Here is a 26,630-nt window from a genome sequence, read left to right as displayed (position 1 = left end):
ACTAAAAGTTAAACAAGTGAGAATTGTGTTGTCAGACTATATAGAAAAGAGGCAAGACTGTGGCTAAAATATTGCCATCTTTCACTGATTCTAAGGCCTCTGAATGCACATTTTAATCAACACATTTTCACAGTTTGGCAACAGTGCTTTTTCCTTCGCCAGGTGGAAAATCATGGTATGTCTCCATCACTGGTATCTTATATTTTATGAAATAAGGCAAACATATTTATCATTATATTTTTCATTTACAAATCTGAGCCCACCTCATTTTTAACAAGTTGACATATCATCAGCAAATCTAAAATGTCAAATTCTGTACAGACACTGCAATGCTTTTTTTAATTAATTAATTAATATATTTTTTGCATCATCGTTCATTTTTGTACAATGTTTGCTTTTTCCTTTCAGGTATAGTCTTGTGAAATTCCCACCACTAATTCACCTGTGGACCATCACTACAGCCCGTTGGAGGCACTGTGATGTTAACAGCCAATTACTCATAAAGAATAATCAGCAGATTCTAGAAATTCCTTCTCCTCTGCAAAATCATCTTACATAATACCTGACCAGGATGATTCAAGGACACTCCATTTTCCAGGGTTTTCTTTTTCTGTTTGTAGTTTTGCCTACGTGGGGAAAATGCTGATTGGTTTTCCAGTATCCCAAATAGCTTCAATTCAAAAACTGTTAGATAAATAATAGAATAAAATATGCATTTAAAAAATAAAGACTCCCACCCTTAAGCCAAGAAGAAGTCATGGCCTTGGGTCTGGAGAGGATTGCAGCTTGGAACTCCCAAGGGCAAAGGCCACACACAACTCTGTGCCGTGGGCAGGCGATAATGCTACTCGGGCTCTGGTGAGCGGAGACGTTCCTCCAGCTACCATTTTGTGTGCTTTCTAATCCTCACACGCCCTAAGAGGTCAAGCAGAAAGGTACTGCCTGCTGGTGATGGCATTATGGAAGTCAAAATGGAAAAGGCAGTGGGTAGGAAGCAGTCCCCAAGTCCTGCATGTAGGAAGCAGCCCCCAAGTGCTGCCCCTGACTTGAAATGGTGGCAGCCGCGAGGAGAAGGCTGCAACACAGCAGCCTCTGAAATGGAATAATCTGCTCCCCTGAGCCTGGCTTCCTGGTGTTTATACTTCAAGTCTACTTCCCATAGGAAATTTGGGCTGAGAGACAGGATGACTGTCTGGAATTTTCAGTCAAGGAGGCTTCTGGCAAAGGAAGGAGGGCTTCTTTGATGGCAGCAGCTGCTGTTGCTTGTCTGGGCTGAGAAAACCACCAAGTTCAACAGATGTGAGTTCAGATTAGCAGGATTCCATCACCCCTGACAATGTGAAACAACCTTTATATTTTTAAAAAGCCCTCAGAGATTTCATTAGATTTCTGGCTTTAGAACTTTTCCATTCCAAGCAATCTAAGAAAGTAAAAAGTAGAAAACCAGGGCAAGTTCCACAGAGGAGATACTCATTACTGATGACAACTGTGGAGTTGTTTGCTTTCAGATGTAGGTTTTGCTGAGAGAAATAAATTTTTCTTGATTGAGCATGGTTAAAACAACAACAACAACAACAAAAAAAAAAAACAAAACACTCAACCACAGAAACCTAGAAATGACTCACCTCAGGCAATTGAGAAGCAATTCAGATTCTACAAGTCATGGGGCAATGTGTGGAGTTAGACTGGGTCCAAATAGAGCCTGGCCCTGCCACTTTCTAGCTGTGTGATCTTGGCCAAGTTCCTCTCTGTGCCTCAGTTCCCAGTCATAAAATGACAATGATGGTGGCTCATCTCATAGTTATAAAAATTAATGTGTATAAAAAACTTAGAACAGGATATAACACCCGGTAAACAAGGTACATCTTTGTTAACAAAAAGTAGATAATGAAAATGTACTCAGAGCTGCGACCTTTCTTATGCTAAAAATTACATCAGCAGTTTATGTCATCTTTGCATCCGCAAATCACCTCCTGATCTATTACCTATGTCATAAGCAAACACCCCATGACCTCACTTTAGAAAAAACTGAAGTGGAAAAGTACTTACTATTGAATTAATGATATACTTCATTTGTTCTTCACTTCTGCACATGGCATACGGTGGTTATAATAATTAAATCGAAGGAAATGTATTAAGTCATTTCTGAAACTGACTGAAGAGAATTGAAATTGTTCAAATATACCCAGGACCCAGCGTCCAGTTACTCAACATCTGCTTTCCCACTAACCACTGCTGCCTCCAGGAAATATTTAGACAAGACACAATCACGATTGCACTCCCATAGTTACTGCACCTTGCTGCTTATCCTGAGAAAGACGGTAAGACTGTCACATTGTGAATCGGGAGATGCCTCTCCCTCACAACCCCCAATAGCAACCAAGTCCACTACACTTAACCAGTATTTATGAAGAAAGGAAACATTTTTCCTAAGCCTATTGATGGGATTCCTAAGGACTTAGAGGCACAACAGAGTTTGTTGGTGAGTAAAATCTAAAGAGGTTAAGAAGGAATGAATTTTGCTTGTTTGCTAGATAAGGCAAGATGATGTCATGTTTTGTTTTGCTTGAGCAGTGAGTTGTAAAGAAGGGACAGGATGGAGGAAATTTATCTGTAACCGGAAACTCAAAGCTTAAAATGTAGCTTGGTTGAAGGACAGTAAACTGTTTATATTAATTGCACTAAGCAAATTATGCCCTGCTTCTCAACAGCTTTGTTTCTCCTATGAATATCTTTTACATATGGATTGGGACATCAGAGTTATGCAAATCAGCAGTCTAGACACCAAGTCAGCCCAGCTGGTCCGTACTTGAACTTGGCCTTTGGTTGTAGGTTGTTTTGAACTTGTGGATTTCAGTTTTCCTATGACTGAGAGACAGGATTTTAGAATAGAAGATATTGGAGATACTTGAATCCAAGACCTTCATCAAACAGCTGAGCAAAATCAAGCCCTACAAGGTCCTTCCCTTTGCAGTTTTCTTCTCCCAGACAATGCTGCCCCCTCCACACATCTCCTGCAGAGCAGGTTTACATTTTCCCCTGGGCAGGGAGTGTTCTCCTCCTACTTCCCCAGGCTGCACTATCAGATATGCCTCAGGAACATAACAGAAGTGGTTTTATGAGCAAAGTCCGTTCCTTTCACCCTCTACAATGATTAGAATCAACTACATGGACCAAACCTTCCTTTTCTTTTCCAGCTCTTACTATGCTGGTTAATCAGACTCTATGGCATTTTATGGCTACCATTCCCAGGGCAGATGTTTTCTCTGCAGCCATTTCTCCTGGCGCATAGGACTCATTAAATCTAAAACTTAATGTATTTCTACTTGTTGAAAATCAGATATAATGGTTCCTCTGTTCAGATATAAAGGGGGATAGATGCCTTTGCCTCTTGAAAGGTCAAAGATTTTCTATAGATTGTAAGAGGTTTAAGAATTTCATTAAGTTACTTTCACCTGCAGCCAAGATCTAACTTATCTCCAGCTACTAGCTCTTTCACCTCCTACAGCCTGAAATCATCCAATTAAGATGCTCAGCCAAGGTAGACATGCCCCGCCTCTCCTTTTGACTTAATTATCATCTAGGGACCATTAGCATTATCATGAAGGCAATCCAGGGAGAAATAAGCCAGAGGATCTTTCTTCCGCTCCTCATCTACCTCTCAAGTCTCTCAGAGGGGCCAGAGGACTAAGTTCTTTTACAACCTCAGCCTGCAAATTCTTCACAGGCAAATGGCTTTCTCTCCATTTTCTCATTCCAGAAACTTGAATAATTGTTTTCAAACCATAATATCTATACTGAGGAGAGCTCTGCAGTCCTTTGACCAGTGAAATATAAAGGGTAGTGCCTCAGCAATCAGAAGCCCCTGGCTGTGGTCTCCCCTCTGATCTAGCTGACCTTAGACAAGTCATTGTTCTTCTCTGGGTCTCAGTCCCAGCTTCTATAAATGAAGATTAGACTAAATGAATCTCTTCTAACTGTTATAGGACAGGGAGAGGGGCAGCCCAAACCCCACAAACCTGCCTATTCTAATGGGTTCTGCCATCCACCGCATTAACACAAAACATATGAGACTTTAATGGGAAGGAACTTTAATTAAAAAACAATACAGGAAAGGCAAAGAATCTAGTTGCTAAATCAAGCATCCAAAGTTACCCGTCCCCTCGCGGGTAAAACTCCATCCAAATGGGATCGGCCCAGAGCAAGGCCCCAAAGCCTGCCACAAGTCTAAAGCATCTTCCAGCGGGGACCCACAGAAAAGGGCCAGAAACAACCAGACAAGCCTGGAAGGAAAAGAGCAAAATCAACATCAAGATAAAAACTGTCATTGTCACCTCCCCACGGGTCTCACCCACATCTGTGTCACCCAGTCCACGACCAAAAGACAAGCACAGTTTCTTCACGTGTCTCTAGGCTCCATGAGCCTCCTCCAGGTCTCCTTCTGGTTCCATCCTGCTTCCTTCCTCAGTCTCTTCTGCAGCTTCTCCTCTTCCTGCTCAGCTCCACCCTCCCTTGGGTGGGGCAGGGAACCTCCCCCTTTCCTGGGGACCACCCTGTTGCATAACTATGATGTACACACACACACACACACACACACACACACACACTTCTACATAATGTCCACTGCTGTCTTTGAAGTCTTACACCAAAATAAAATTAAAAATCTCTTACCAAAGTCTACTCCTAGGATAATGCCCTGAACTTGATGTTCAAATACATTTAATTGAGCAAAAATAACCAGCTGAAGCAGTTTAATAGTCATTTTTTAAATTTCTGAACTTTGTTTTGCTTTGGGGTTCCTAAAGGATGAACCTGGTTACAAACGCCCCCCTATCATTTTAGAGTAGCACAGCAGTATACACAGGAAAAGTTCACTTCATACGTTATATTCTCCTGCTTCAGCCAAAGTACAACTAATAAACTAATATAGAATTACGCAGACTGATCACTTAGTTTCTTTTTGGGAAAAAAATTTGACATCTGAACAACTCTCAAACAGAACGTAAAATTCAAAAGACAGAACAAAGAGGTAGAAATATGTAACTAAGACACAAAATAGTTTCTCCCTAGTCTCATGTGGCTCATAGCACTTCTCCCTGGAGAAACTCATGGTTGTCATAGCTAAAGATAAATGCTGTGGACTGGAGTGTGCCCAGTAGGGTGTTTGTCTATTAACTTTCGAGCAAAACCAGACTTGTTTGCTGTCTTTCTGGAAGTGAAATAAGTTATTTCTCTAACCCCAACTTTCCATCCTTTTTTGAGTGACATTTCCCCCATTTTTAAGGATCACATTTAGATTATCCTGTAAAATTTTAGGTGCAAAATCCCAATGAATACAAAGAGATAAGGATCTGGGGTAAACATGCAATTTAAAAAACCCATTTACCAGGCTGAGTAATGTCTACACTAATGAGCCATGACAAGAATATATGAAAGCGGGTCTCCCGGGTGGCGCAGCGGTTGAGCGCTGGGTTGCGAAGCTGCCCGCAGCCTCTGCATCGCCGGTTCAATCCCCGGCTGCTCCCCGGCCATCAGAGGAGGGTCCCCCATGGTGCGCAGATCTCTCCTGCCGCCCGCTGCTCCCCTCAGCAGTGTACTTCTGTCCTTCTGCCTGCTCTGGTCCCCGCTCTGGCTCCGGTGAATACTCTCACCCTCCCGCGCTTCTGACTGTACCCAGTGCTTGTATAAATAAATAAATAAACAAACAAACAAATAAATAAATAAATAAATAAATAAATAAAATAAATCTTAAAACAAAAGAGAATATATGAAAGTAATGATGGTTTCATATCCCAGAAGCTGCCGCTGCTTATAACTGGATGGATTTGAGTTGCTAATACCAGAGTTCAGCATCTTCATTTACCCAGTAAGCCTTTGTGACTAGTGCAAAGCTACTGTCAGACATTATATTTGTGGCTGGGGCTCCTTGGCCCACATGAAGAGACCAAGGTTTCCTCCCACTAAAAAAACTCAGAAATGGATGCATGCCTTCCACAGGGCTTCTCAACTCCTTTTCAATCATGGTGACACGGACTGAAGGTAGTGAAAGACTCCAAATACTAGTTCTGTACCAACTATGCGATCTCTACCACACTGTAAAAACAGCTCTCTACTAGCATGCAGAATTACTGCACACCCTTGGTCTTCCCCAGCCATGTGTCCTGATTTAAAAGTGGAAATTTTTGCCGCCCTGACCTCACTCTATTATGAGCTGGAGGGAAAACTTTTGCATGTTGCAGTGAGCACAGTCCTTCTTTGGACTCTAATCTCTGAGGAGCAGCACGCTGCACTGCTTGTGACAGCACGTTGCAGGACCGTGTTTCCTGACACAGACGTCAGCGTGACAGTGGTAGACTTGGTCATGGCAAAGATATCACAATGATCAAAACCTGGTGACCCTCCTGTGATGCATTCACATCTTCTCATTTTACAAACAAAATTGATACGGTAGGAGAGAAAATGCTTTGCCCAGGATCATCCAGTCTTTTAGCAACAGTGCAAGATCTGGGCTTCAGCTCTCGCAGCCCAGTGTTATCTCTGCTGCCTACAGCTCCCCTTCTGTCCTGCAATCCAGCCTCTGAGGAATGAGCCTCTGCCTCCATCAATCATCTCACACTTGTTAAAAGGACTGAATTTCAGATATTTGTTCCCTCGGTAGCACAGGAACATGATCCCAGTGCTGGAATAAGAAGACATTTAATGTGACTGAGTTAATCCTCTCAGTTTCTCTACAAGGAAAGGAAGGTGGAGCTGGAATCTAAAGCTGGATGCAATATTTTCTACTATTCTTGTTTCTTCTCTCCCTCAAAGTCTATCAGGTCCCTGAACAAACAGATGAAAGTAGGTAAGACTGGAACCCCAACTACTCTCTCCTCCTCCATGGCTCTGGTCTGTCTTAGAGAAGTTGTAGCAAGTACATTACAGGTAGTCCTGTGGGGTGCAGCCATACGGTAGGACTGACCTTTCCTAGTAGAGGTACAGAAGAGATGGAGAAAGTGGGGGAACACTGTTTAAGGGAAAATATGGAGATAACAGCATCTTTTCCAGTTCCCACGCATATCTGATGGTCCTGCTTTGTTACTCATCCCTTCAGCAGCTTGAAAAAACAGTTACTGCTAAAAGGAAGAAGGAGCACTGATTACTAGAATTTGATGAAGTCTCCAAGAAGAACCAGACTGCTACTACAAGCTGTGCAAACCACCAGGAAACAAAACAGAAGAAGCTAAGACACTAGATCTATGGACCGGCAAACTATGGCCCACAGGACAAGTCATCTGTTTTTGAAAATAAAACCTACTGGAACGGAACCACACCCGTCATTTTCATATTGTGTGTGGCTATTTTCACACGTTAAAGGCAGAGTTAGGTAGTTGCAATATAGACTATGTAACTTTCAGAGCCTAAAATATTTCCTATTTTGCTCCCCCTGATACGGATAATTTAAAGAAAATATTACTATGGAGAAGAGAGATCCACATCTTATTATAGAGTCAACAAGAAATCTTGTTTAATTTTCTGTGGGGCTTTCTGCCCATTGGAGAGGGCACTACCTACCACAGTACATTAATCAAGACTACAATTCATCATATCTGACATAAAGGGGGAAATCACGTTTATAATAAACTCTTTAAAGGTGGAGTTTTTGACACTAAATAAGGCCCATTGCACGTATTTCAAAGGTGAATATTTAAAGGTGAATCAGGAAACAAGCCGGTGAAGGTGATAATGACATTAGAAGGCAATGATGATGGTGATGATGTGTCATCTCTAGCCTCATCCTCACCCTCATCACTGCTGGCAGGTATGGATCACTGGCTATGTGGTCAGCCAAGTGATAAACACTGAGCTGACAATCACTTATTTAGACCTCATAACAACCTATGAACTAATATTATCCTCATCGTATACATGAGAAAAATGAAACAGAATGGTTAGATAACTTGCCCTCCTTCACACAGCTTGTAAATGGAATCAGAGTCCACAGGCTTTGCCCTTAACTGTGCACATAACACCTATTCTTTCTTTATAAACAGACATCCAGAGAAGTAAAAGATCTTATCTGAATGACTAGAGAATGACAAATGTAGAATTTTAGAACCCAAGTTTACTGATCTAATTTTTAGTCTATGATGCTGCTTTTCCCCCCCAAATTCCTATCTCCATTGCCTATATTGCTCCTATCTCCATCCAATAGATGATTTATAGGTGTTCATCCACAGAACTAATGCATTTTCATTCTAGTTAAACACATAAACCAAAGCATTTATGAAGGAGCCTTGGCCTCTGAATTAGCCCGTTTCTTTCCAAATCACCCTGCACTCCAGCATGCACAGGCCAAAGTGTTGCACTCTGACTCAAACGGGAATATCAGTCATCTTCTGATAGGCAGTTTTTGCATATTTTAAAGATCTGCTGTTATGGAAACTTCCTTTATCTCGAAAAAGTCATTTTTCTTGGTATCTAAGGCAATTTAATATAAGAACACACATTTTGATCTTTATGTTTAAATCCCTAACACCACATATCATTGTAAGACCAAAAGAAAAAATCCAATGGCTCGAAAACAATCTAACCTTCAAAAGGATACAAGGATTAGAGTTCACAGGTCCTCTAGACCAGTGCTATCCAACAGAAGTTTCTATGATGGCAATGTTCTGTTGAAGTCCTGTCCAAAGTGTAACTACTAACCATGTGTGGTTTTTGAGCAGTTGAGCTGTGGATGATTTGAAACTAAACATTTTGGACCTCTATTTACCCAATCATGTGGGGGTTAGACTATGAAAAGAACATTTTTTTTTAAATGACAAAGATAACAAAGTGAACTGAGTAACTGAATTTTTAATTTTAGTTCATTTTAGTTTTAAATTAAATAGCTCGTGTGGCACTAGGCACTAGCTCAGCTCTAGGTCACCCCTCCCTGAGCTTTGTGTGTTGTTGACCAGAGGGGACAGAGTTTGCTCTCTGAGAACATCCAAGAACATATAATCCCAACATGTTGGGTAAATAGTGGTCCAAATGTGGAGAGACAAACCATATACACACAATGACAGTACGAACAAAGGGAATTCAAAAACATCACCTTAGAGTCTAGTTCTATAGAATAAGACCTTTGTGTTTGGCTACTGCAGGTACAAAACAGTCTGCCTGATAAAGCGAATGCCAGCAGCTTTCACAGTCCTGTTTGCAGACAGCTTAAGGGAGAAGCCATCTTTCTACGTCATTTGTTTTAAATAACTGCACTGAATAGATGTCTGTCCTTGTCAAATGTTTACTCTTCTCCCTAAGGAATAGGACTAGATAAGAACGTACACCTCAAGAACTAAGCACATTTTAAACAACCTGAATTCAGTTCCTTTTTCTCTTACCCTTTCTTCCCTCATTTTGCTCCATAGTCTGCAGTTTGAAAGAAAAAGGAAATATGATCAAAGGGAGATAGTGTCTGTGCTTTGCTCCTTTCATCACCTTCCAGAGTCTCCACAAGGATTTTCAGGGCAACTTCTACTCCTGCTTTTCAAATGTCCCCTGAAAATCCGAGGCAACAGGTGGTCAAGAATACAACTTCATACTTTTTGCAAATAGTTAAAGAGAAAGGAACATAAAGGAGAGAACGGGAAGAGAGGAGAGTATAGAGGGAGGAGAAGAGAAAGAAAGGTGATCACATTGCTCCCTTCCTGGTCTTATCCATCCCCATTCTCCCTAGGACTGGACATTTGTTGTGTATCTTCCATAGTTGTAAGGAAATGAATGAGTGACTGCTGGAGACCATTTGAGACTTTCTCAGTGCAACCTATGTCCAGTTGTGACCAGTCGAGCTTTCGTTATCTTTACTTTTGTGTTCTTTGTGACAAAATAGACCAAACAAAAAAATACTGCTTTCCAGCAATCTCCCAATTAATGTGAAACTGCATGAACCTTAATTTGAAATTAAACATTTTGGACCCCTATTTACCTAATCATGTGGGGGTTAGACTACAAAAAAAGAACATTTTTTTAAATGACAAAGATAACAAAGTGAACATTAACAGTAGACACATTTTAATGAGTTAGACCCCATAATAGAATGTTAATCAGACTTCTGTGCCTAAAAATTTCTGAAACAACTTCTAATTCCTATTGCTGAAATAGACATATTGCAACAAACCACAGTCCAATACCAATCAAACATATCATTGCTCTAACATCAGAAAGGAGGAAGACAAAAATATGACAGCACCCTCAGACATCTCTCTTCCTATCCACGACGTCTTGAAGTCTTGTCTTGTAATTCCAACATTAGGATTCCATAAAGGAATGCAGTTTTGTGAAGTTTAACTTAAAACATAGTAGGTAGGGAGGGGTTAGTGGAGCCAAACAAAGGAGCAGCTCTTATTGGTGAGAAAGACAAGAACCCAAAGGTCTAGCCTCAGAGTGCCAGGGTCTAGATGGCATTCCAGAGCCCAGTCTGGCCTGTTTCATGTGGGTAGGATTAAGGGGATGTGCTACATGCCCTCTTAGCAAGAACATCCAGGGCCAGGTAACTTTTTTCTCCCCCTCATCCTCAGGAACAATTCATGTGAAATGGACAAGGACCAGGAAAATATCTTATTATACAGGATTATCTGCAGCCCAGTACTTACTGCAATCAGATCAACAAGCAATTGTTTCTAGAGGCCTCTCTGACTACCTGGAATGGTTTTGATTAAACAGAACCTCTCTTTGTAATAGGATTTTACCTGGTTGTTGCTCTGCGAACAGCAATTTGGCCAAGAAGAGACCTTCATTAGAAAAACACCTTAATATAAATCTCCCAATGCAAAAACCTGGGGGAAAAGGTTAAACTATTGGAAGACATAGTCACATCTGAATGAGGCTATTGTGATTTAACCGGAAAAGTATATTGCTAAAGTACTGCTTTCACAGAAGGTATGGTCAGGCTTTGTTTGATTTGGCACTTCTATTCTTTTTATGAAATAGCATATTGTTTTAATGAGACAGGCATAGAAAAGTTTACAAGGTTACTGTGGTCATAGAATGTCTAAGGTCATTGCATTCAATTGCTTTCTGCTTCTGGACCAGTTTTACTTTTGCAATTTCTTATGTTCTCAAGAATTCTAAAAACTATACTGCAAAAGACTGGTTAGAATTTTAGCTGACCATAGCCTAATCCATAAATGCAATTACTAAAGGAATGAAATGGCTTCTTTAACACAGTGAACAATGAAAGGATACCTCCAAATGTTTACATAATTCAGTAGGATGTTTACTAATTTTTGACTCATTAAATACATCAGGACAAATGTTCTGACTGGCCACTTAAAAGGCAATTTGATGAAATATCTGATCCTGGACTAGATCCTATAGAAAAATTATACTATCTGTCAAAGGCTTTATTGAGTCAATTGATAGTACTGGAATATGGGCAGTAAATTAAATATTGTGTCCATGTTCAATTTATTGAGATTAAAAGCTATGTTATGCCTTTTAAAAGAATATCTTTATTGTTAGAAAGTACACATGGAAACATGTAGAGATAAAGGGCCGTGAAATGGTTCAGGAAAATCATTAACATGTGTACATATATTTGTACATATATACTATATAGTCTTACTCAAGTTTCTGTAGGTTCTATTCCAAGTAGCATGCTCACCTCAGTCTGATTTTCACTTGGTTTTATATCATTCACACAAGTTAGCAAAGGGATGAGTGGACTGTGGTGGAACATTACTGGGGGCTTTGGTGGTGAGTGTGGTGCAATAATTTATTTGTTGAGGTATGAACCTATACTCCTAAAATATATACAGTGTTGTAATCAATGTCACCTTAATAAACACATTTTTTTTTAAATTAGCAAAGAAAGCAAAATAAGTTTTCTTTAATTTTTTTCTAAATTTCTCATTATATAAGTAGTATATGCTTATTATCGAAAATTTGTTGAAAGGAATAATAAAGGGGGAAAAAACAACACATAAATCCCACCAAACTTGAAGCATTATTGTTATTTTGGCATATATCCTTTCAAGTTTTAAAAGAACTGGGATTATATTACATGAAGTATGCAGTCTGTTGGAGTTTTTCCCTTTAACCTAGTATAGACATTTTCCTACGCTGTGGGGGAAATTTTATGAAGGTTACTTCTACCTTCATAAAATCCTCAATACCCAAATAATATTTCATTATAAGGACATGTCATTATTTATTTAATTATGCCCTTATAACTGGCATTTTATTTCCAGTTTTTATTTATTATACATGTTCTGAGTTAAAATTTTAAGTTCTTTGCATTATGTCTGTTTTGACACTTCATGATAAATTCACAAAAACAGAATAAGCACAAAAACAGCATTGCTAACCCAAAAGGTATAAGCACTCAATACAAAAGGTAAAACTGCTTTTTACAAAGTTAGACATATGTGCCTTTATTTATAAAGAAAAAAAAGGACTGAGTGGGACTGTCAAATCACGCTGAAATCTCATTCTGAATTTATAGAAAGGGAAGTTACTGATACGACTTCAGTCTTCAGCTCAAACTTAGTTGCTAGGACAAGTTCTAGATGTTGATTTTTGCACTTAAAAAGGAAAAACCAAAATATTCTCTATCGACACACAATGATGACTAGTAAGAAATGATGGGTCCAGCCTCAGTGATCCACGACCTGTTAAGCTGTTGGTGCCAAAAACTTCCCTATCCTCCTGATATAAATTGGATCCTAAAAATATAAGGGGGAAGAAGAAAGTACATTTGAGAAAGTAATAGGAATATAAAAGTAAGGTTCAGATTCAAAATGGCAAACATAAGACAATTTGTTTTTCTCTCTCTATTTTTCTTAGTATCCTACTGGAGCAGGATAAGCCAGGGCACCCACGGCCAGGAGACAGGGAGTCTGGTCCCATTTGTCCCCAACAAGACTACTAATCTGGGTCAACGCAGTCAAACTTCTCTGAACACAATCTGGCTTGTTAAATGACAAGGCTGAACAAAGTCCCTGAAGGTCACTCTCAGGTCTCTGATTCTGCAACATTCTCCTTCAAATGTGCCAGGGGAGAAAGGGCAGAGAGGTTACTCTCTCTGAATACGTTAAGTCTAATGCTGACCACCTCATTTTTCATACTATCACTAGATCAAATAGCACTTTGCATACAAAAGAGATCCCAGAAGCTGCATTTCCTTTTCCTTCTGATAACAGGGACTAGGGAAGAGGAGGCAGGGAAGGGCCATTAACAAGAACAAGAGAGGGCTCACCATGGCCATTGCAGTAGTAGATCCACTTCTCCCGGTTCTGGGCGGGGGCCATGGATTTCTTCAGCCCGGCCTTTTCCACAATGGAGCTGGGATCCTGACGGGGCCCCTTTTTCAGAGTCCTGGAGCTCTTCCGGATACTGCACACCACTATCACCACAAGCACCAGCAGCAGGAAAAGCACAATCATCCAGGGCAAGTGCTCGTTGATGTCAAAATGCTTGTGCAAGTTCTGCCTGGGATGCCCTCTCTTGAGGCCTTTGATAGGTGTGCTGGACTTTTCGCCCCCCGTGGCCTCCATGGATGGCAGCAGCTTCAGGATGTGTCTGTGGTGGGGGCCTTGCTGGTGGTTGACTATCTGGAGGTTTGGGAGGGTCTTATTTACGTCTTCCTCCCCCTTCGCTGAGCTTGTGTTATCAGGGACAGTCCCTTCCTGGATGCCACTCAATACCTTTGGTCTAACAGAGGCAGAAGAGTTGGATTCTGTTGAGTTCATGCCTAGAAAAAAGAGTAAGGAGGGCTTTTCTATATTTGGGGATCTATGTATTTCCTCTTCTTCCTGGTCATCTCCAGGGCAGGCCAGATAATTACTAAAGAGATGACCTTTGCAATTTAAGAATAAATTGTATTGCACATTTTCATAAAGTCCCTAACAGCACCTTTATCTGGAAGGTAATAAGTAAGCTTATAGCTACAGTCATTTCCTCATGCCAAAGGAGGGCATCCTTAGGGATCCAATCTAAACCTTATATGTCTAAACTTCCTGTGTTGTACATACTGACAAGACTTATGTATGATCAAGGCTTTCATCAACACTTAATTGTTTTAATTACTCTAAGAACTGGTTCAAATTTAATTCATTTGTCTTGGATTTCCTTTACTCCTCCTCTTTCAACTTCTGATTATTTCATGATACAGTGGTAAAACTGAGACTAAGATTAAGGTAAAGAAAAGAGCTCAAACTCAAATCCAATTTTGACCAAAGAGAGGTCTGGTGAGACAGTTCAGTAGATAAAACAAGGCATCACTTAGGTGTCTGTTATGAATAGCCAAGCAAGAGTTGGGGGTAGCTTGGTGGATCTCTTTCAGAGAAGCGTCCACAAGGGATCTTTGTTAAGGAGTATTAGAGCCAGGGATTTCAAGTCCCATGAGACAGGACCAGACCCTGTATCAATCCCAAGAAAGCCTAGACTGGTCACTTGAGTTTTGAAAACCTGTTTCTCAAAATGGTGATCTTCACAGGGTCTTCTTAACATTATCATGAAGATCTTTTATCATACATGCGAGTACAACTCAAGTTGGCTATTATCTCAGAAAAATCAAATTCAAAAAGATTTGAAAATGAAGACTACATTTTATATTCTGTCTGATGTTCAAAATGAATTTTGGGAATAATCAGGAAAGGGCATAGCATTAAAATCATTGATAAAAAATAAACACTATTTTCCAGATGTGAATATTAGTTTCCTTCAGTGTGATACAAATCTGCATGTTTCCTGACACCTCTAGCTTACTCTCTTACTCTTGGCCCCTTGGAGCCAATATTCATCCCTCCCTTCCAGATGTCATGGTATTTCCTCCCCTTCTCCCTCCTTTCTTTCTGGCTGTGTCTATTCAGGAATGATTCCATGTTGGAAACTTTGAATCTGGAAGGAATTGTACAATATCTAAGTCACTTATGTAGTTGACAAGTTTGAAACCAAGGCCTGAGAAGGTTGTGACTTATATTAAGGTCACATGCTGTCCTTGCTTCTCTGCATTACTTTCTAGTTTACGTGACCTTGTTATTAGATATTTGATTGCCCCTAATTAAGAATTTCTGAGCCTATCTGTTCTAAATAGGTTCAAAGAAGCCAGATTTAATTAGTCACAAATTGAGGCCCCTCATTTAAGCAGTGACTTTGGAACAATGTACAAATGGAAAAAAATATCTTTGGTACAAGCCCATTCTTGGTATCTCCACTAGGCTCAACGCCTTCCTCAAATAAAGACCTCATGAGGTTAAGTTACCTTTGGGAACATAAGTGGAGGAAGGAACTTCTTGGGATTCCATGTGCTCAGGGCGTGAAAAGGTGGCTGTGCCAGGGGAAGGTGGGCTCGTGCTGGAGGAGGATGGGAGTGTGCCACAGACGTTGTCTGCCTCCTTCGTCCCCGGCTTGATCACCACCAGGTTCTGACTCAGACAGTCTGTGTATGCTTTGCATTTCATCACACTAGAAGGCACATCAGAGAAGGTACCCCGAGCACACTGCTTACACCGCACGTCCTCCATCTCGGTCCCTTTCTTTCGTACACCCCAACCCACAGGACACACCGTATGGGGGGCGCAGGTACCATTAAACTGGAACATGCCAGGTGGGCAAGTGCATTCTCGGTCAGTCAAGGCAGCACATGGTAGTTTCTCAATCATTGGCCATGGGCATGGCTGACTGCAGTCATGGCATTTCTCTATGCCATTCTCATGCCTGGTAAAGGTCCCCACAGGGCAACTGCTGCAGACCCGCAGGCTTGTGTTGGTACAGTGCTCAGACACGTAGGTTCCTGCTGGACACTTGTCACAGGTTAGCACCTGGCCCGTGGCACGGTCAACATGGTGATATTTGCCGATGAGATTCGGGGCCTTCTGTTCTAGCTGAGCCGTGGTGGTGCTAAGGAATCCAAGCTGAAAGAAATAAAGGGGGAGGAACAAAAACCAAGAGGTGTTATAGAGGAACAGTGGAGAAAAAAAGAACAATCCCACCACCAGCAGCATCATTCCTGTTAAATATCTGAGCAGTATCATGTCTTCTTTATATTACTGCTGTCACACAACAGAGAGACAAAGATTCTGATTGAACCCAAGGGCCTAACCTATGAAATGTGAAGCTTCTGTTTTGTTGTCTGATTTTTGCTATAGCTTCCTTTTTCTCCAGCTGTAAAATGAAGCTGACAATACAATTCAGATTGATTATAAAAATCAATTGAGAATATGAATGCAAAAGCACTTTGTAGCTCGTACTTAAAACACTAAATAGAAGTCGAAATCCTAATGCAAGAAGAAAATAGTGTGCTTATTATCTGTCACCTAACCCAAATGCTGAGCTGCCATTTCCTGATACCAGGACAAAGTAACAAAAACAGGATGACAACTATTCCAGTCGCTACTTCCATAGCTCCAGATTATCCAGCTGGAGTGAACCAAAAGACATAGCAATTTTTGCAAAGGTTTTGTCTATACAAAGCTTAATGAGTTTTACTTTTGTTTGCAAAACAGGGGCAGGTCCTTGGCATTCTTAATGCACTTTAAACAATGAGTTCATGCTTCTAGATACATGTGATGTTTCTTCAGCCCCTGAAGCCCATGGGCATTGCAACTAGGAGCCCAACCTCAAAGCTGGACCCAGGAAAAACTCAATAGACATTTAAATTTATTTCCCAGAAATTATGCTCAGTGAAATAAGCCAGAAGAAAAAAAGAAAAATTTTGGATAGTTTCACTTATAACGGGAATATAGGGGAACCAAATAAGACATCAGTGTAAAATAATAATAATAACAGTACAAAACACAACAAAGCAAAAACAGACAATTATAAACCAGAGACATACTGCAGGGGAGGAGGAGGGAGCGGAGCGAGAGGGAGGGAGGGAGGAGCACAGGGGACTGTAGTGATGGTGCACGGGTGCCTTGGGGAAGGAGATTCTATGGGGACTCAATCTGAGGGGGTGGGGGGAAGAAAATATGGTCTAAAAAAATGTAAAAAATGATAAATGTTAAAATAAAAAAAATGGAAAAAAATTATTTCCCAGAGCAGAAAATTCACGCAGCTAGACAGGATTTTATACTACCTTCCAGAATGAAAGTTAGGGGGAAAAGAAATTACATTTATGGTACTAAAACCTGAGAAGTCCTTCCTAGGTAAGGGGCAAGGGTGACAGATGGAGGTTTATAAATGAATATTAAAGGAGCTTTTCTGTATTAATGAAAATTAAAAGGTGCCGCAAGGAAGTTCTCGCTGTCCTCTATAAAATAGAAAGGACTAAGTATCAAGAAAATAATGATTGCCTCAAGCCAACTTTTACCCAACAGGGCAAATTCCTTCTAAATTTTGCCTCTGTGGCAATAACTGAGAGAATAAAGCAAGACTTTTTCCAAAGTGAATGGAGTTCCTGCCTTTTAGCACCTTGAAACTTAACCAAAGATTCAATTCCCCTCTATCCCAAAATTTAACTATTGGGACCAAAGAGCTTCTCCCTGGAAGTCCCTTATCCTATCCCAGAGCTGCATCCAGTTGAATGACTGCACTGAAAACAAATTTTCAGTTTATAAGTATATATTCTTTCCTTAATCTGAGACCAAAAAAAAAAAAAGATAGTGGTTGATGGCTTGGTTAACAAACTTAACTTCATCTGGAGCTCTGTAGAAAAAGAACCTCCTCTGATCATGATATATTTGGTATTCTCTTCCCTTTTCACTTCAGCTTTCCTTCCTTTTCTTAGTCCTTCTACTTGCAAAATCTGTCTAGCCACCTTCTCTGAGTACAGCAGATGCATGAGATAGAGGGAAGAAAGCCCATCACCACATTGTGGAGGCTAAGCTCCATTTGGCGAGCACAGGCTAACAAATCTCATCCCAATCTCTCCAGTGCCAGGATCAGAACCAAGAGGATGAAGAAGGGTCTCTGCTCTGTTCTTCTCCAAGAGCCTTTGTATCTGGTTTCTAAGAGCAAGTTTTAGAGAACTGCGGTGTTCTAGAAGTTTGGAAAACAAATAAATAACCTAAATGGCAGGCTAATACACTTTGCACATTAAATGAAAGCAGAAAACAGAACAGGCCATCTGGCCAGAGAGCGGTAATCAGGAGACAGAAGTCACAGAGTCTGGCCCCCTACCTGTGCAGAACTGGGCAATCCGGTCAGACACCCAGCCAGGAGGTGGCTCTGCAGAAGCAGCAGAGGGGCTGCCAGCAGCAGTGTGTGTGTGTGTGTGTGTGTGCACGCATGCGTGTGTGCGCACAGCACACATGCAGGGTACAGGATAGGGCCTCTGTCCTACAGGTTCATGTATTTCCCCAGCACATACACTTCTAAATCTAACATAAATGATGATACAAGGTTCTTCATCAGGTCCTGATCACTGAATTTCCAGAGGTCCCCTTTATAGACAAACCCCACTGTACCCACACTTTTCCCCACTGATTAAGTAGATTCTTCAGTTCCTTTAGAATAACTGATCAAGTTTCTAATTAAAGCAAAGATCAGGGCTCTTTAAGCTGCATCAGACTAGGTAACCCACTTTAGACAATGTAGCTCTAAAAATGGACCTTCAAATTACCTCATGCTACAGGAGGCAAATCCAACTCCTACAAATAGAGCAAACAAACAACAACGCCTCAGCAGTCTCACCGGGCTGAACACTAGAAACCAGATTTGTATAAAAACAAGACACTGTGAATTCATTGGACAAACATTGGTTGAGGATCGACTATGTATGTCCAAGACTGCTGATGACAGAACCTTAACTTTATTCCAGTCCTGTGGAGTTTACTTCCAAATCAGGAGGGACAGAAACAACTAATTGTATCAGTAATTACTTAATTAGAGTTGAGAGTACTGCCAAGAAGGAGAAATAGGAGACTTAAGGGGCACTTTCTATCTCGAGGCTGTTCGAAATGTTCTGGAGGATGGAGAATCAGAACTTAACTCTGTACAGGGGGAGTGGAAGGGATTAGGCAGAGGAAGGACCAGAGAAAATGCCGAAAGCAGTAGGAAGCTCAGCGTAGGGACTAAAAAGCTTGGGTGGCTCTGCCTTAACAATCAACAGTGGCCCCAGTTAAATTTGGATAAGCTTGACATTTTTGAGCCTATTCCAAAAATGCAGTAAGTCATCATATATTTATATGAGAGGGTGGGAGTAGAGAGAGAGAGAAAAGGCATGTAATCACCTTTGTGAATAAAATGGTAGCTGGTTGCAGACTGGAAGGTGAAAGTGGTATGGGGGGGAGTAGATAAGAAAACCCACTAGAGGGTGAGGTCAAGGTGGGATTTGGGAGTGATCTGGACTAGGGGGGTGGCCATGGAAAGAAAAGGCAACAGATTTAGTGAATCAGCCAGATTTGGTGAATGATTGCCTGTGGAAGGAGGAAGCAGAAGAAACAGTGCTTTTCAAATTGGATTCAAGAGAGCACAGACAGAACACAGTTCTCAAGGTTGTCGTCCCTTGGGCTAGGAGGGTCCACCTGAGTAGGGGAGGTAGCGCTCCAAGCTCCCAAGCTCTGCTTCAAACAGAGCAGCTCCAATCTACCAGTTTGCTAAGGGAGATTCCAAGAAGGAATTATTTGAAGGAAGGTTTAATCCCTAAACAAGTTTGAAAATCACAAACTAGAAGGTCCTCTAACAGTCTTCCAATTCCGTGATTATATCCATCTGAGCTATACAGGATGGAGGAACTGCTCCAGGGCTCTTTGTGCTGAAACCCTGCAGAGAGGAAGAGATGGCATGGTGCTGTTCTCTTCACAGACACCCAGGAGGCACCCGAGAAAAGTTCTTTTGCTAAGACTTTTCACCCGCCGAAGAATTGTAATTTAAACTGGAGATTTTCTCATTAGCCTGATAGCAACCCTCTGGTTTCTGAGAAAATTAAAAGGTACATGAGATAAAAGTCATTCCTAAAGATGATTCTGGTGGTGATGCCGTGGCTAGTGGAGAGGGAGTAGGCCAAGTTCAAATAGAATATGCAAGAATATTTCTTAAAACAAAATTAAATGATACCTAAAAGCTAATGTTTGTGGAAACCCCTGAATCAGGAGATAGTCATTGAAAAATTTAAGAGAGCAGGCTAGAAAGTCTGAAGTTGTACCTGCTCACCAGGACCCTTGATTATCTCACAGAGGCAGAGAAACTAAATCGGAGGCTCATCAAAACCCCAAATGCATATCAACATTATCTGGGAGGCTTTTTAAAAAGTCACTCCTCAGTCCCATCACCTAAGATCCTTGATCTGCAATGGGGACAGAAATTTGCTTTGCTTTGTTTCCCATCTTCCCAAGGGATTCTGATGGCCAACCACATTTGTGACCTCTTGAACTAAGGCATGACCCCTCTGACTCACTCACCTCTAATTCTGAGAAACACTCCGAGAGAGCCCAAATTCACTCTTTGGGCACCTCTACCCCTCCTGGCACTTCTTATTGTTTTCATATTGTTCCTTTTTCATTATTATTTTTATGACAAAAATAAACATTCTTGTAATAACTCTAAAAATGACAAAATATAGGAAACTGTTGAAATCCCTGCTCAAGTCCACCCATCCACAGAGACTTCATTTTGGAGTGTGTCCTTCCAGACCCTTTCCAAGTGCTTACATCATAAACACATACATACATACTTGGGCCTCCCTGGTGGCGCAGGCAGTTGGACTCCAGCACCGCGAAGCTGTCTGCAGCCTCTGCAGTGGCAGTTCGATCCCTGCCGGCCTCGGAGCAACCCACGTGGCGCGGCAGACCTCTCCTGTCTCACCCACTGCTCCCCTCAGCAGTGTATTTTGTCAGTCTGCCTGTTCTGTTCCCCACTCTGTCTCTGGTGAATCCTCTCACCCTCCCGCACCTCTGGACTGTACCCCGGGTCTTATATAAATAAAATAAATCTTAAAAAAAAAATAAACACAAACATACTTGAAGTTGAACTGTTTCAGTTGCTTTGGTTTTGGTTTCATGGTTCTAAAGGGGACAGGCCATACACACGAGTGATTGCTTTGGTCATCTTCTCATACTGCATGGCTGGAGTCTCTCCATGCCAGACACACTTCATGTTTTATCATGGTTAAGTTCTCTTCAACTACATGGATCTGCCTGAATTTAGAGGTTTCCTAATGAGGACATGTAGATTGCTTCCCTGTTCATATGTCAGTATACGCATGCATTTTTTTTCTATATTCCATATTCTCCCACTTCCCTTTTCCACTCAATTTCCACCCAGTTTCTCATTCATTTCCTTCCTGTCCTAGATGCTTATACACAAACATGCTGTTGTTCTTAGTCTTCTGAGAATCACTTTAAGTCAAAAGAAGTCTCACGACAGCCCATAATATGGAACCTCTACTCCAACCCTCCTCCTTATTAGTATGAGTTCCCTGTATATGTACTTTCAAACTGCAGGAAGAACAGTTCTGAAGTAGAAAGAATATTTGGGCCAAGATTTAGAAAACAGAAGACATGTTTTTGTTCAGGCTCTGCCTTAACATCAGTAGGCCCTTATTGTACTCACTGGTAAAATTAGCAGGTTGGACTAGGTTGTATTCAGCTCTAACCTTCAAGGTACCTGTGATTGTTTGTCAAGGTTCATTTCTCCACTAAGCCCTTAACGCTACTCCTAAACACCCAGATTCCAAGCAGATGAAGACACTCTTCAACGCATTTCCGGTCTGTGTTCATCATTTTGGTGCTTAATTACATATTGTCTTGTAATGTGTGCTGATGGCCTCCTAAGTGTATCTATTTATCTTTCCATAATGATTATAAGCAGTTCAAGGCCAGGGACAAGTGAGTAGATTACATTTCCGCCCATGTTCACCCACCTCAATAATGAAGATCATGGAAACCACAAACAAAGCAGCGTTTGAGCCAGGGGCCAGCAAACTAAACCCCAGCAAGCATCTTGCTCTTGTAAATACATTCTGTTAGAACCCAGCCATTCATTTAAACATTGCCTATGGCATCTTTCATGCTGCAATGGCAGAGTTGGATAGTTACACAAGAGACCATTTGCCCCTTTTAAAAAAAATGAAGTTCACCAACACCTGTGCTGAGCAGTCAAAAAAAAAAAAAAAAAGCCATTTAAAAATGCAAGAATGGAGAGTTCACACACAGGAGTCTCAGATCTCTTTGGAGAGTCTAGCAATCAGCATGGAAGTACCGGTTTCCTTTCCTGACACTCCAACTCACACATAAGATCTGATCCTTTTGTCCCCTGCTGCAAACTCTCAATCATTTCCCAAAATGTAGGATAAGAAGAAAAATCTTTCACAGAGATGTATCTCTGAAATGCATAGCTACCCTCTCCTCCCCAACTGAAAACAGTTTTCACAATCTCTGTTCGTTCCTTTTTTCCTATAGGAAATGAAGTAACTACCACAACGTTGTAGTTCCACATTTATGAGTTAGGTGTGTCTCTCCCTCTGGACCACGTGCTCCATGAGGGAAAAGTGTATTTTACATATTGATGTTCTCCAACCTCTCAAAGACAATACCCAATTCATCACGTACCTGAAAAGCATTTGTTGAATAAATGAATGGCCATGCAGACCATAAATAATTAGAAGCAGCCGATTCAAGTGTGGTGATAGAGAGGGTTGCTGCAGGAGCACAGGTACAAAAAGCAAAGCATGAGAAAACCAGAAAGTATCCACATCGTAGCCACAATAAAGCAAGAGATAAGTAGTCTGGCTCCCTTCAGTGTATGAACAGAAAGTTTATTGCACTTCCAAAGACCCAAAGGACATCACTCTGTTTTAATAGAATCATAAATGGTTTACAAGAATATGCTCAGCATGGACTTAAAGATGACAAGCAAAATAATGAATTTAAAACACCTCCTCTCAAAAGATTACACTAACTTGGTGCTTAGAATTATAAACAGCATCATGAGATTATTCTCCAGAAGTATCTAAGTTCCATTCTAGTTTGAACATTGTCATCTGGAAAATTTTGTTTTTCTGGGACACTTATTTCACCAACAATGATAAATAAATATCAGTGTATCATCCCAAATTACAGAAGATTTGGGAACACCATAAATACTTACTGAGTGATTAAAAGGTAAAACCCAAGACAAGCAAATTTCAAGGGAAGGTAGAGGTAGCTCTAAAATGACCAGCTATAAAGGCTTCCTAGGTATCCATACTCACCCCGGTGACCCACAACACATCATACCTGTCTTGTAATCACTTCTAATCTAAGGCACAAAGGTGAAAGATGAACCTGACTGAAGAAAAGAAATACTTGGAGGTGTAAATGCACATCAGAATGATAATGCCTACTTATCTTTAATAATTCTTTTCCCATGATCTCATCCTTCAACAAATAGGGGGAAAAATTCCTTGCAGTTTACAGTACAACATATTTATCTCTTTCTTGTTCTCTACCAAATTCCAATAATATTTAATGGAAAAATGAGCAAGCTCAAGGCAGTAATAAACCTCTGTCTATTCATAATGGAAAAGCAGAAAGACCCCTGCAGTATTGAGCTTACTATAAAAAAAAATTTAATGCTGTATAAAATGAATATTTTAAGAGAAATCTCAGTTACTGTGGATATCAAAACAAAGGGAAAGCAAGCTATTCCTGATATGGTGACTATAAAATATGTTAGTGGTCAAAAGAACAAAAACCAGGCAGACCCAGAAACCCCCAGAATTTCCGACCATCTCAACATTACATTTAATTCATAACAGCAATCCACTGACTACTGGAAATTCTCTAGATCTGAAGGGAAACAAAGTCTGCATGAAGAGGAAAGCTTCCACAAATCACAGAACTGTTTCCCGGTTACATTATATAAATTCAGTCGGCTCTTGCATTTTTTACTATCCTCTCTGATTAAAAAAAAGTCCTCTGTTGCTAGGGCAAAAGTAGAGACTGTTGTTAAAGCTGGCGAATACAGAGAATGCCAGGGTTAGAATATGCTGACTATGGGACTGGAAGGAGACAGGCTCAAGGGACACTGGGAAAAGGGAAAAATACAGGCAAGACTTAGCCCAGATGCTGTCTCCCTTGGAACCTGCAATGCAGAAGAGAGCGTGCACTTAGCATTCAGACCTTGGACCGCAGAACTGCATCTCTTTCTGTCCATGGCCATGGCTATCTGCATAGGGGAAGAGGGTCTTACCTGGGGGAGAGGAACCTTACATGGAAAACCCACACTATAAACAAGACAGTGGTAAAGGTTTAGGGGACATACTCTTCTGCATTCACTAAGAATTTATAAAATCCTTATACAGACCAAGGCAAAACTAACCAACACCAGCCAGAGCAGCAATGCCAACATCAAAGTATAAACAAAACCTATTTTAGCCTGCCGTGTGTTGGGCAAACCCTGCACTATAATGTGCTAACTGGGGGATCTTGTCAAGTGGTTCAGTCTAAATCCCTTTCCTCAGTAGAATAATGAGATAAAAGTAATGCCCACTCTCCTGGATTGTTTTCAGAATTAATTGTTAATTCAGATAAAGGAGGTAAAACATGCATGATACAAGGAAGTACTCCATAAGTGTTAGTTATTTTAATTCTCATCTCCCCTCCCCCTCAACTTATCATTTTATTATATTTTAGCCTCATTTATTTTGGAATAAGAAAAATTTTTAAACACAAATATCCAATTCCTGGTAAGTCTCTCAAAGACTGGATTCTAAGAAGATGTAATGTTAAAATAAAGCATACCCACTTAATCTTAGTACACACTACCACACAAAAGATACAGACAGCAAAGACAACGGCCAACAAAGACAACGGCCAACGTATTTTAAAACAGATTTAAAGTATAAGCAAGGTCCATGGCAAATGAGAAAACATAAGAGACGAGAGAAAGAATTTACTATTAATAAGTACACTTTAGGGCCTCCCCTGGTGGCGCAGTGGTTGAGCGCTGGGCTGCGAAGCTGCCCGCAGCCTCTGCAGCACCAGTTCCATCCCCGGCCACCAGCGACGGTCCCACATGGCACGCAGACCTCTCCTCTCTCGCCAGCTGCTCCCCTCACCAGTATACTTCGTCAGTCTGCCTGTTCTGTTCCCCACTCTGGCTCTGGTGAATTCTCTCACCCTCCCGCGCTTCTTGACTGTACTCACTGCTTGTATAAATAAATAAATAAATCTTTAACAACAACAAAAAAAGTACACTTTAAACCAATGGGGGTGGGGGGGGCAGAATTTAAGGAAGCATTTTCCAGAGTGACTTTCCCTGATGTATTTCCACAAGATGTTATGGGACTTTTATGGGATCTTTTAAATTCAACATCTAAAAGATCAAATATAAAATTCAAAGAAATCAGAATAGTTTATTTAGCCCAACTGTAAGAGATCAATTTCTGACTATTGAAAAAAAGTCAGCAAAAAGATGTTACCACAGTGATTCTAGAGTCTAAAATATGGGTAAATAAGCTGGCCAGCTGCCTGTTTTTTGTTTTTTTTTTTTTTAATAGCCCACAAGCTAAGAATGGTTTTTACAATTTACATAGTTGGAGGGAGATATTTTACAACAAATGAAATTATATGAAATTCAAATTTCAACATCCACAAATCAAGTTTTATTGCAACAGTCACACATTTTCTTTTAGGCTTTGCCTAGGGTTCTTTCAAAGTAAAATGGGAGAAGTGAACAGTTTCCAGTTTGGCTTATAAAGCCAGAAACACTATTGAGCTCTTTGCAGATAAGGTTTACAAATCCCTGTGTCTGAAAGTTAGGAAATGCTCCTGATTATAGCCCTCTCTTGGAGAAGCAGTTAATTTAAGATCATCCTGTTGATGGCTCCAGGAGGCCCTTCAGGAAGGTTATAGAAAACGGGACACAGTCGACTCCAGATCTTTCCAAATATACTCACTGACTGTACAACCTCTTTCTCATGCCTGGTGTATAAGCATCCCGCAGAACAAATACGATGATGTAGTTCTCACCAAATAAGATGCTAAAATCCAGAAAAGTCAACAAATTCAACATTTAAAAGATCAAATATAAAATTCAAGGAAATCGGAATAGTTTAGTTAGCCCAACTGTATGAGATCAATTTCTGACTATTGAAAAAAAGCCAACAAAAAAGAAGATATTCTCAGGCACAAAAAAGAAATGGGTTTAAGAATATTAACCTACATTTTTAATTAAATATAATAACATTGAAAGTAGAATGTGAAAATAAATATCATACATAGGAAGCTATTACAATAACCAAAAATGCAAGGAATTCATACAATGAGGTAAACAAATTACACTCAATAGCTAAGACCGAAGACATGAATAATTATAAAGGTAATCATCACATGGATAAATTTATGACATTCCTAGCAACTACTGAAATGCAAATTTACCCAATGAATGATCCTTACATTTCTATATCAAGGCAGCATAAATAGAACTGGAGGGGATTATGCTAAGTGAAATAAGCCAGAAGGAGAAAGACAAATACCGAATGATTTCACTCATATGTGGAATATGGAGAAACAAAGCAAAGGAACTGACAAGACTAAACCAAAACAAACCCTAGCAATATGACTGCAGAATTGAAGCTACCAGAAGGGAAGCAGGGTAAAGGTCAGACTAAAGAGGGTGGGGAGACAGTGGCCTGGAGTGAAGAACTAGGGGTGCTTTGGTGTTTGGTGAGTGTGGGGTGGTGACATACATGTAAGAAAGTATGAATCTATTTCCCTAAATCATATACAGTATTGCAAACCAAT

At 40.6% G+C, this 26,630-nt stretch overlaps 1 protein-coding gene across 1 annotated transcript in view; it reads right to left on the bottom strand.

Moving 5' to 3' along the window:
• TNFRSF21 (TNF receptor superfamily member 21) overlaps positions 1–26,630 on the bottom strand; it is a 68,655-nt gene that overhangs the window by 32,216 nt on the left and 9,809 nt on the right. The window contains exons 2-3 of the mRNA XM_084228873.1: positions 15,227–15,878; positions 13,220–13,714 (exon numbers count right to left, since the gene is read on the bottom strand). Coding sequence (XP_084084999.1) covers positions 13,220–13,714; positions 15,227–15,878 — 1,147 coding nt within the window. The remainder of the gene's footprint in view (positions 1–13,219; positions 13,715–15,226; positions 15,879–26,630) is intronic.

This window comes from Talpa europaea, assembly GCF_964194135.1.
Source record: "Talpa europaea genome assembly, chromosome: 2".
Taxonomy (NCBI): domain Eukaryota; kingdom Metazoa; phylum Chordata; class Mammalia; order Eulipotyphla; family Talpidae; genus Talpa; species Talpa europaea.
Note: the sequence above shows the minus strand (reverse complement) of the source record. Positions and strands in the feature narration are given on the sequence as shown.